Here is a 12,362-nt window from a genome sequence, read left to right as displayed (position 1 = left end):
TTGCTATTTTACCTTAATTTGGGTTTCACTAGTTGAGCATTGGAAATGCCTTGGCTTCAGAGTAGGTGGTATAATTTGATGGTGGTTGAAATGGGAAGTTATACTTATACTGCTAAAATAAGGAGTTAAAATATTGTTGGTTTGGCTCTGTGCCTCTGGGGTTTGTGTGTGTGCACACATGTGAGAGAGACACAAACTACTCTACTTCATCAAATTGAAATGAACAATAGCTTTACCTATTCTGGCAATATGTAATAGCTTATTTTTTAAGATATCATAGTATGTAAATGGCACAGCTGTGAATTGGTGTGACAAGTAGGGTTGCCAATTTTAGTTGGACGTATTCCTAGAGGTTTCATCACATGACACAATCTTTAATAAAAGATTAATTTTTAATTCCTGGAGACTCCAGGGCAATCCTGGAGGGTTGGCAACCCTAGTGATAAGTCATACCCAAACAAGTGATTACAAATGTCATTGTATGTATATACTTTTTATACAAAAAAATTATAAAACTGATGTAAATGTGGTTTTTTTTTTTGTTTGTTTTAAAAAGTCCATTGAAATTTAGCTTGAGGGCATAATGCAAAATATAGTACTGTGTTTTTGATAACTTATATATAATAGAACTGTTACGTCTCTTGTCAATTTTGGCAGTATGCCTGGTCATACTAACTAATATAAATGGTTTTTAGTTTGGAAAAACATGGTCCATATTTTGAAACCATATATAATTTCAAGTAAAAAGTCATGAAGAGATTGCAATTTCAATCAAATTACTTACTTAACAAGTTTAGTTTTGAACTTAAAATCTCACTTGAAAACTAAAAGAATCTTGTTTTTCTGTTAATATGCAATAGGAATAAAACCTATGATCAGCAATTGCTTGAAAAGCTACTGAAATTGTATATGTGCCTACTATTGAACGCTTCCTTTAAATTCCATTTTTTTCCTTCCTCCCTTTTCCTCAAGCAGGTTTTTTCCTGTTCACTTTTGATACAACTTCTGTTCTCAATTGTTCCCACTTCTCGATCATTTTAGTTGAGTCTTTATGTGACACTATTTTGGGTACAAATTGTAAACTTTATATGCTGCTTATATATTAAATACAATGGATATGAACTCACAGGGCAAAACATTTTCTGGAAAAAAAAAATCACAATCCCTCGACCCCTAGATTTTATTGCATGAATGTCAATGGTCTCATTATTTATACAACAGCTGATGTATTAAGTACTTGTTGATTCACTTAATTGGTAACTGTACTACATTCATAACAACTTCAACAACTGAAAACAATAGGTCAGTGTCTGCTATTTATGCATAAATAGTCACATAGATGCAGATTATGTCTGAAGGATAGAATGTTAGTTTGAAAAGTAATCTGTTACATGAATGCTTCCATTGCTTGCCACACTCAGGTGGGTTATGCTTTCACATATTGAATCTTGCTATATGTGCTTACTATAGGTGTTGATAGTAGCAATTTGCATAACTTTAGTGGTTTGATGCTCTGAAATGACCGGTATTATGAAGCTGTATTTATCATTTTAAAATATAGATAAATGTTGTAGTCATGTTGTTAGCATGGTATTTTGTTTAGGTTTTTTAGCTGTCTGTTACATTTTCTTGATGCCTTGTATAGTGTAAAGAACTATTAAATAAATGCTTTTTTGCATTTATGAATTTGCAACTTGAAAACAAATGTTATTTGTGGCAGATAGTTTCTACCCGAGTTTGGTTTGTTTTGTTTTTTCTGGCTGACTTTTGTATATGCTCTCTTCCTCCACCCTCTCCCCTGATGTTATCTATATTAAAGCAATTTAGGAGCAGGTAGAAATGTTCATCTTTACTGATCAGAGCACATTGAGGAGTTGGCAGATTTCGAAAGAAGTTTAAATACCTTTTTTGTTATGCTACAGTAAGTACTATAGTATGTGATGTGTCTCAAAATTTAACTTGCTACTCTGTGAAATGCGATCCCGTTTTATCTTGGAGGGCCAAAAGCATGTTAGTAACTAATTTCTTTCAGAGCTTTGTGTAGTTGCAAAAATCAGTATTTGATTAATTAAGGTAGTACAAATCTACTTTAGTTATTTGTTGCTGAAACAGATTAAAATAGCTTGCTTTTTATTAGAGTAAATACAGTTCAGTGTGATTTTTTTGTCCGATTAACTGTAGAAAAATGTCCATTGTGCTATATGTACATAGAGAATAATATTTCTTGTTTTTATGATTTGCACAGCCATTTAAAAAAAAAAATTAAGAAGCCTTGTCTTTTGAAATAGTTAAATTTGCTTCTTGAAAACCACAGCTCTTCACTTGATTGTCATACTCAAGTGTGGAAATGGTACAGGAATAGCTGAGAGTAAAAGAAACATAGTGGACTGATATGCCATTGTAGCATATTCCCATCCTGTCAGCTGGAAAATTAAATCAGGTTACAGCATGGATTAACATTTGGCTTGTGGGGAGGGGAAGGTAGTGTCTTAAACTCCATGAAATTGAACAATGAGATTATATAGTTTACAGCTAATTTCAGAGTCCTGCTTTTGGCTTTTTGTTGAACAAGTTTTTGTAAGGGAGGGTAGTAATTGTATTCAATGATTGTCTTTAACTGTCCCCTATTTACTAAGAGATTAAATATTTGTCTGAAATGGTGTTAAGTACACCACATAGTGTCTCATATCATATTCATAGTTAACAGAGCAATATTATATGTTCCATTGGGGAAAATATCTAATTTAATAAAACATGTTAGTAATTTAAAACCCTTGTTATATAATATGGAAACACTGTTTTCTGCTATACATTTGTATTGACTAATATATGAATAGGGTGAAAAGCCAGAGTACTATCCAGATAATACAGGGAAGTTAGTTGTATAATTTCTTCATTGAGAATAAACAATTTTTTACTTCGTGTAAAAATATTTTTTATAATTGATCATCACTTGCAGTGACAGACACTGTTATTACATATTGTAATGTGTGTTTCAGCTCTGTGGGGAGGGATTATTGTATCCACCTATAATTCTTTGAGTGAAAGAGCAGTACAAATTAAATAGTGGTAAAGAAATCTTATATTTATTTTCAGGTATGTGATCTGTGTTTGTTTTTCTTATTTTTGCATATTAAGTCCATTGCAATTCTTTCCCATCAATTCTTCCCTGGAATGGGGTTTCTATGCAAATAATAGTTTATAGCAGGGCACTATGTTTTGATTTAGCAGCAGCTGCTTTTTGTGATGTAAGCTGCATCCCCTGGCAAGAGGACTGAGGTGGGGACACATCACTTTTGTAATTCACTTTTGGAAAATACTCTTGTCTGAATTTACCAGGCAATTCATATTTTACGGTGTGGGGAAAAATATTTAAATGTCAAATATAAATTCTAGAAAATAGAACCACCTTTGTTTCATTTTACTCAATGCAACATTCTTAGTTGAAGTCTCTATCTTTTTTATTGGTACAGAGAAATGCATTTTGGAATGGTATCATTCGTATACTTTCACATTCAGAATTGTGTTACTCCCTAACAACTTGTAGCACTACTTTTAACCTTACAGATTATTAATATTCATCTGCAGATATATTCCTGAGAAACTTTCAGATATTATCTTTATTTAAACATTCCCAGGGATAAGTAGATACAATCTTTAATTACCTGAAACTTTTTTATTTTATCTTCCTTAGTTTTAAAAAATAAAATCATAGCTAGTTCATAAGTTTGTCTCAGCTAATTCAGCTGTTTCATAAATTCATCATTACTACTTTACAGTTGTAAATAATATTCTGGGAAACATTTGCTTTTTAAAAAAAAAGCCCAGTAAGTATTGAGACTTTTTTCCTATTGTAAACTTTGTGTACCATAATTTATGTTTAAGCTCCATTCAAGGAACTTTAAGCCTAAGGCAGATTTCAGCTTTTTGGAGTCTGTGTAAAATAATTTATTGTGTCCCTCCTGTAAATAATGGCTAAACTCTCTAACTGTACTTTCTATTAAAACTCAACTGGGGAAACCCAGGGTATCTTACAGGTATGAAGTATGATGAAAATGTGGTTTTGACCTGTAGAATAGATATAGGAAAGCTGTGGGGCTTGTTTTATTTTCAACTCTGCATTGGAATTGTGACGATATTGACCACTTTCTGCACAATTTTAATCTTTGTCTGACTATGCTGTGTACTTGAAACTTCTTTGTCCATATGTATGTTTTGTTACTTTGCTATTGATCTGAATGTGATCAGTTTTAAAAAACGTATTTCTGCGTTATCCTACCAGCCTATTTCATTGACATCTGTGAAAATTTGTGTTCATGAACATTCCTAGAATTCCAGGCCTACCGAAGTTGTTAGTTGTTTTGGTGCCTCTCTGAGGATGATTTTTTTTCCATGCCCTTTTAAGCTCCCTTCATTGGCACAGGCCCAATCATTTGGTGCAAGTAAATTTGTAGGTGACTAGCACACTGAAAATCTTCAGACCCGTGATTTGCCATAACTACGTTGTAGGATAGATAAAAGGCTTTCAGGATCTCTGCTCTCCCATGCTTCTACCAGTAAATTCATTCCACCCGCCCTAATTGAAGGCAGGTTTTTAGATTGCAGTGGTCCCTGCCTGAGCAGGGTTAGAACTGAGAAATGTTAGAATTCCTAATTGAATTGATGCTCACTTGGAAGCATTGAGTAGGAGTGATTACCATCTATTGAATTGGGAAGGCTTTTTCTCCTTGCCTGTAATCACAGTGGGGAAAAGCACAGCCAATTTTATTTATTTATTGGTAATTGCCCAAGACAAATAGCCAGTAGGCCATGTGTTCTAAGTTTTCATGTTATCCTAATTTTATATGCATAGAGGTAATTTTCATATATTTGCTTGATCGGATGTACTTGATATCACTGCTGGTAGTAGACCTCAGTGGTGAATGTATATCTGAGGAATCCCCCACTGGTGTGTGTACCTGGTTCCCTATTTGCTATTATGGGTACTGTGTCCATGGTGGATTGGGCCTTGCGTGTGTCAGTAGACATCCTGGGCCTATTTTGATCCTATAGAGAAGGTTGGCATGCTGGGTAATGTTTTCACTTTGCTTTGCAGGAATTAGTTTGTAATAAGGCCTCTAATTCTGAATGTTGTGAGTTCAGATACATAGAATCCAGAAAGGGTTACTCTGCACTTATATACTTCACGTGTTTATTGTCCAAGATAAGATTAAAAAAAAAAAAAGCAATAGTTTATTAGCACTATAGTACAGTAGATCCATAGTGTGGTAAATAGATTCCTGCAGAATTGTATATATTTACCCATCTGGAAATCAAGTGCCAGTTTGGGAAAGAAGGGTTAGTAATAACACGGAATAAAAGAGACAGTAAGGAAGTGTTATGAAGTGGCATTTCCATAGGATCATTGTATCTAAGTTAGGCTGTGTTAGTTCTGGAGTTCCATGGTGTCCGAGTGCATTTTATCAAGATGCACAGGGATTTATTTTTATACAAATGAAATAAATGTTGTTGATGGGCACTGCTCCTAAATCCTCTGACCTTGTGGTTGATGTACCTATTGACATGTATGTGGTGCTTTCTCTATCCCAGTGATTCTCAACTTATTGCACATTGTGTAACCCACAATGTGTTACCTGGGTCGCAGGGGCTGGGTTGCAAGGCAGCAGCTGCTTGGACCCCGGAACAGCTGCCTGCCTCGGACCCCCACTGTGTATCTGCCCCAGACCACGGAGCCCACAGGGCCAGCCGGCTGCCCGGATTCCAGGCTCCCGCTGCACGGCTGCCTGGGACCCTGGAGCTTGCGAGGCCGGGCGGCTACCCTGGGCCCTCAACCCCATGGGGATGGCCTGGACCTCTGAGCCCATGGGACCGGCCAGCAGCCCCACCCCCACCGCTCTGGGTGGCAAGGCAGCCTGGACCCCTCCTGGCAAGGCAGCTGGGAACCTGGTGGACCCCGGCACACAGCCTGGCCTTTAGCACACAGCTGAGCTGGGCTGCAGCTGTGTGCTAATTGGGCTGCATGTGGGCCCCGGGTTGAGAACCGCTGTTCTATCCATAAGTGGCTCTCTGGTCATAACACCATAGTATGGGCACATATAATGCAATCTTTTAATCTCTGTACATTGTTGAAGTATCTTTCAAATGGTGATGGAACTATAGTGAAGAAAAGAATTAAAGTAGAAATATAATGCGATGTACTCTTTTCCAGTGTGTGTTGCTTTCCAAATAAAGATATAGGATGGTTAATAAAATGTTCCCAGACCATTTAAAACTCAGCGCAATGGAGCTGACGTAATGTAATACATAGAGTACTTGTAAAAACATACAGACACGCAAGTGAATTGCTGCCAGACAGAGAATATAGAGGTACAGTAGTTTGCTTAACTGCAGGTTGCCAGGTTTTGTACATATGCCAAGCTGGTGCTGTTAAGAAGTGTGTTCTGCAAAGCAGATTGTATACAGAACCTTTATATTTCAGCATCTTTATTAACAAGCTTCTTGATGACCTTGGATTTGATCCTGCAAGGTACTTAGCACCTCCTGCTAGATATTTAGTGCCCTTGGTTCCCATTGAAACCAATGGTCAGACAATGTTCTGCAGCATCAGTCCTATTATCAGCAGTATGATTCATAAGAGTTGTTGTAAACTGTATAAAATAAGTTGTATTTACATGAAAACCTAAGAGAAATTTGTTTAATTATAGGTAACTGAATGGCTGTATGAGGTTTTATTTAGGTTATCAAAACTTTTTATAGTTTATAGACCTTTCATGAGCTCATTTTAGCAGAGCATGTAGAACTTACTATATTTTAGATCACAAAAGTAATTAATATTATAACCTGTGTATGCACTATGGGTGAAATTCACACACTCCCTACCTCTTCCTTCCCCCCCCCCCCAAAAAAACAACAAAAAACAACAACCCACACATCCTGACTGTAGGAAATGGATTGAGTGATGGGTCCCTCCTCAAACTGGGAAGGGCTGTGTGATGGCAGCATAACCTCTCATAGGTTGCAATTCCAGCCAATGAGATGAAATATTATAGTTTTTATGAGGTTTCTAGGCCACCAAATCTTAATGCGGATTTACTAGCCCTCTGTTGGGTCGCTGCCAAACAACCATATCTTCTGCTCTAGCCTGTTTGGTGCAGTGTTGTTGTTGCTGTGTTGGCTCGCCTTGTCTCTCTAATAGCCAGCCTGTTAAGGTCTGACAAAGTCCCCTGCCAGAATGCAGAGGGTACAGAGACACCTTTGCACTCCTAACCACTTTGAGGGCTTAAATGGTGCAGAGAGCCTTGTAATTAAAGTTATACGAGGTAAATGCAGAGAACTATTCAAGAGCTAGGTAAAAATTTTTATCCTAAGTTATGGAAAATAAAAAACAAAAAATGTCTTGGATAAATAGGAGATGAAAAATTAAAAGGTTAAGCATAAGATAGAGAACAGGATATTTAACAAAAGATTGCTGAGTGTACTTTAAAGTTCTGCTTTCCTGATGTTTTAAAATATTGAGCCCAGGTTATGTTATGCTTAAATTATGGATTTTGGTAATCACTCTTCACTGCCAATGTTTTTGTAACTTTCACATATTTTATTACTCAGATTATTGAATATACAATACAATTTGCAGAGATTCTTGAATATTTACCCAGAGAGTACATGTATCAATATGGTATGTTGGATAGTTTAAAACAAATCAAATCAAAGGTAACCTGCTGTTTGTGTGTTGATAACACTTGCTTGCTTTTTACTAATATTTTTATTATCCTTAAAGACTAAATCCCTAATATACCTAAATATTTTTGTAAATCCAGCATTTCCAAAGATTAAGTATTTCTGTCACAAATCAACTTTAAATTTTCAAGGATACATAAAACTGTCATCTAAAATCCCAGTGCTGTTGATCTCCATAGGTAAACATTATGTGTCTGGGACCATGTCTACATTAGGAGTGCTTTGCCAGTATAGCTATGTGGGTGTATTTTACCTGCAAACACCTCCTATTTTAGATTACTCTTATACCAGCAAAACTACACTTATTCCAACCATCCCAAATGAAATAAGCGATACCGACATAACTACATTTTTGCTGATATAACTGCATCTACAATTAGGGGTTTGGATGGCATAGCTGTATCAGTCAGGGACCACACCCTCTTCATACCTCTGAATGACATAGCTAAACTGGCAGAAGTTTATAGTGTAGATATGGCCTTATTTTATGGTAATCAATAACTTTTCTTTTTTATAAAGATGCACAGTTAAACACTGTAATCTATTTTGGTTAGTTCACATTATAGTTCCCTTACGTGGCTTTATTGGCCAGCAGGCAGTACTCTTGCGTCTATCAGGTGATTATCTTCTGAGAAAAGAACACAATTTATATGCATCAATTTCAATGTCGGTTGGCGCAGTGTTTCAAGAAGGCAAAATCTGTGTTTAGTTAAAATCTGGCAGGTCTGCAACAAGAGATGGCTGCCTCTGGTTTCATCAGGGTACTAGCGTTCTGCAACGCAAAGAATGTAGTGAGAGCAAGGATTTTAAGTACATGCAGCTATTTAAAGTCTATCCTGGCTTTCTCTGAGTGGTGGTGAACAATTTTGCCAAACCCTATTCAGCTTGTAGCCCAATCAAAAGACAAGCAGACTTGAACAGGCACATTAAAAAAATTTAGCTCCGCTCTTGGTCTGTTCTACTCAGCATGTTATTCAGTTTGATTTCTCTCCTCTCTCCCCCCAATTTGGTGCATATGTGGAACAGAGAACTGTTAAAAAATCTCTGTTTTAGAGAGCAAAGACTATTTCATCTATAGGTAGTAAAAACTGTCTGTGGTCTCCAGTCACTTGTACTTCGCCATGGCCCGAGACTGTTTCTGGATGTGGAACCTCATAAGATGTAGGCTGCCTTTTCTGCAAACATGCCTCCACTTACAACCCTGACTACTTCTGGGAGGGAAAGTAGGATTGTTTACAGGGAGGAAAATGTATAGGTTTTTGTAAAAGTCAGATATCAGGGTAAAGACTTAAAGCCTATGCTGTTCCACAGACAAAGTTAAGATACTTTACAAAATCCCTTGGCTGGTGTTTCTGGAGTATTGATCTTTGGTTGTCTTTAGTCATTTTTAAAGTAAACCTCTAAGATATCAAAGCACTAGCAAAAACCATTAAAACCTTATTTGCTCCATGACAAGTGCCTTAGGTAAAAGTTGCTGGCAGATCTTGGCCTATAATGGCAACATGTTTGCTGATATACAAGGCAATTCAGTTTGTTGGCAAGATATGTTTTTGATGCAGAATTGCTTCCCAAGGTATATGTAAACATGTGGAATGTGAAATCTCTTGAACAACGAGTATGTGCTTAGTTGAGACCTTTGCACCAGTAAGTTGCTTAAGTCTCAGAGGATCTCATCCAAGAAGTAAGAAATATATATGATTTTGATAAATATTATTGGAATCTTGGGTTGGCTAGTAATTTTTTAAACTATTATTTTAGTGGAGAATGTGGCTTGGAAATTCCGAGAGAGCCAGCTAAAGAGCAGATCCCTTTTACTATGTGGCCATAAAAGGAAGTGTGGAATAGAACTTGTACATGACCTGAGGGGTTTGGGTGAAATGGTGGTGGTTATAAAGTTTGATCCACCTTGGTAGTGGAAAGGTCTTCTGTGTACGTGGCAGGACCTGTTGGTCCCTAATTTTAAATCAAGGTCATAAACCATGTATTATATGAGTATATTCCTTTATATTTTTTGGTGATTTTAACCGTCTCAGGAAAGATGAAGGCCAAAAAATATTTATTTTGATAAATGTGTGTGTTAGGTTTGTACATATCCCCAGACAAACCTGGGCAAGGCAAAAAATTAAATATGCTCAACAGGGAATTTTCTCAAATTAGGAACAAGATGGCATGTTTTACCTGAAAACTGTCGTTTAAATGAGAATACTAGTCCCCTATTATCCCTTCATCCAATTTTATGAGGTGTCTAATTCCCTGGATTCCAAATTAGGCTCCCCTCCCCATCAATGCATTTCTAGAAGCTCCTGAAGGTTTATCTTTAAATGTAAATGACGTAGTTCCTTTTTATGAATATTTAAAATAGCATGTCCATCATAATAGTCTGCTTGATTCTGGTTATCACATCTGCAGCCTACTAATAAATAGTGTATTCACATTTGAGATGTGGAGATGTTGTGTTCTATACAGCATACTGAAAACAATATGTGTGTAATCTCATGTGAGTGATATTATTCACAGGTATTCAAAGGATTGGACCCTTAAAATACTTTATATTAATCTATATGTGGATTTGAGAACTTTCCCTCAAAACTGAGGACATATTAGAACCTGAAATCTTCTGTTATTTGTATATTAGTGGCTTATTTTATTTTTTGCATTTAACCTTGATTATATTTGTACTTGTATTCTTCTTGCCTATAAAGGTTTGAAAATATAAAAATTAGAGTGAAGTATTAAAATTACCTAAACTTCTAACCATGTAGAAAATTTAACATAAGAAGTTATTGTTAACTTGTTCTTAAAATATCCTTACTGTGTATTTTAATTACTTTAGTAAACATGAATCTACCTTTGTGAAAATTTTGCATCTGTTAACAATTGAACAGCCAATCAACTAATGCATTAGTAAAACAAACTTTGCCAGTGAGAAATCTAGGGTGGGGACCAATTTTAAAAATAAAAGTATATGGTGTATATGTTATAAAATGATTCTCTTCCCCTCAAGCCCTAGCTCCAGTGCAGTATAACAATAATTGAGCAGTAAAGATTGTTTACAAAACCTTACTCCCTACATAATGATCAAAACTTGTGGAAACATTTTATAAAAAGTCAAGCATCTGGTAACAATGTATTCAACATGCTAAGCTTCAAACAATTGAAAATGATCACAATTGCACACTAACGTTAGAAAATATACAGGATACTGATAACTTCTTTGAATAAATAACTATTTTTTTCTGGGTATGATATTTTAGACACTGAACAGTATCTAATTTTTGTCTATTACTTTTTATAATTAAAGAATGCACTGATAATATAGAACTTGGCAGTCTTGGAAATACTCCTTAGAAAAACAGATGGCCTTGAAAGAGTTCTGTTTCAAATAGGCTGTCGTATAAATTATTTGTCTAGATTTTTTTTGTTGTTTTTTCTTAACAAGTCTAATTGTATTAAATAGAACATAACTTCATATTAGGTTGCATTATCATATTTTTTTATACTGACAAACCTTTGTCTTGATGTGTAATATCATTAAACATTTAAAATTTGTTTTCCAATGAGCAGAGATGTTCATGGCTACTTTAATTAGTTCTTTCAAATTCTTGATAAATATTGTTATACGTTTGCAAAGGAGCGTGCTTTCTCTCCCACTATGTAGTTGAGTCAGCCTTGAAAGAACTGTGATCTGGTCCCACTTAAAACTGTTTCCTATAGAGGTTTATCAACCCAGTGTCTGTAGTTGGCTAAATGAGGTATCTGATTAAAAATAAGTCAAAGCACATTTGGAAACTGTTTTCTGGCAACAGATGTAGCTGGCAATTTGCAGCTAGTAAGATTTTTGCATTAGGTAACAGCCTAAAGTTAACAGTAGCATTGAGTCTTTTTATTTCTTTTTTGTCTTTCTCGAAGAGGGTAAAGGGAGAGCCTTGAAGAGTCCTTCCTTGCTCTTATCAACATTGCAGCCTCAGCTGCCCTCCTTGGATCCCCTGCCAGGGTTGCTATCATCTTCTGATCAAATATTAATGTGTGATTCTCTGCTTGCTCACTAATCCAAAGCCAATTAATATTATCTGTCAATTATTTACAGATCCTGAGGTGCGGAGGAAATTCCCGGAGGACTACAGTGACCAGGTTTGGAATGCGTAATTAATTTTTTACATGACAAAATTTATTTCAGGGTTGTTCAACATATTATTGCTGTTCTTTTTACTGAGAGAGATAAATGCATTTTTAGAAGGAAAGAGAAGCCATAATTAGGAGCTGAGGATAAAAAAAACATGTTTGGAACTGGAACTGAAAATATTGTTAGAAGAATTTTGGATCTCAATGAGATCCTTTTACAATCTAATCTTTACAAGCAAACAGGAGAGCAGGGAAGAAAATTAATTAATACATTTCAATTTTTGCCTGGAGGTGCCATAGTCTGCAGTTCATTTGGCAATCTTCATCTCATTGTCTGAAAGTTTATAACTTTATTTAACTGGGTACCTGGCACTACAGTACATTTTTAAAATATTTCCCTGATAATGTAGAGTCTTTAAGTCTGTTTCATAGTGATGGTATAAAAATATGAATGTGCATATAGAATGCATGGGAATTTTGCATTTAAACAGAGTGAATGGGAA

General features: G+C 35.8%; 1 protein-coding gene across 19 annotated transcripts in view; it reads left to right on the top strand.

Annotated features, from left to right (window-relative positions):
* Nucleotides 1–12,362, top strand: part of DENND1A (DENN domain containing 1A) — a 357,159-nt gene that overhangs the window by 63,716 nt on the left and 281,081 nt on the right. For 18 of the 19 annotated variants that reach the window (XM_008169422.4, XM_042854420.2, XM_065571994.1 and 15 more), the window contains one exon: nucleotides 11,825–11,868. In XM_008169422.4, coding sequence (XP_008167644.1) covers nucleotides 11,825–11,868 — 44 coding nt within the window. Of the gene's footprint in view, nucleotides 1–11,622; nucleotides 11,732–11,824; nucleotides 11,869–12,362 lie in introns of those variants that run through there. The other variant, XM_065571999.1, reaches the window with a different exon arrangement.

The sequence above is a fragment of the Chrysemys picta genome, chromosome 18 (genome assembly GCF_011386835.1).
Source record: "Chrysemys picta bellii isolate R12L10 chromosome 18, ASM1138683v2, whole genome shotgun sequence".
In the NCBI taxonomy this organism is placed as follows: Eukaryota; Metazoa; Chordata; order Testudines; family Emydidae; genus Chrysemys; species Chrysemys picta.
Note: the sequence above shows the minus strand (reverse complement) of the source record. Positions and strands in the feature narration are given on the sequence as shown.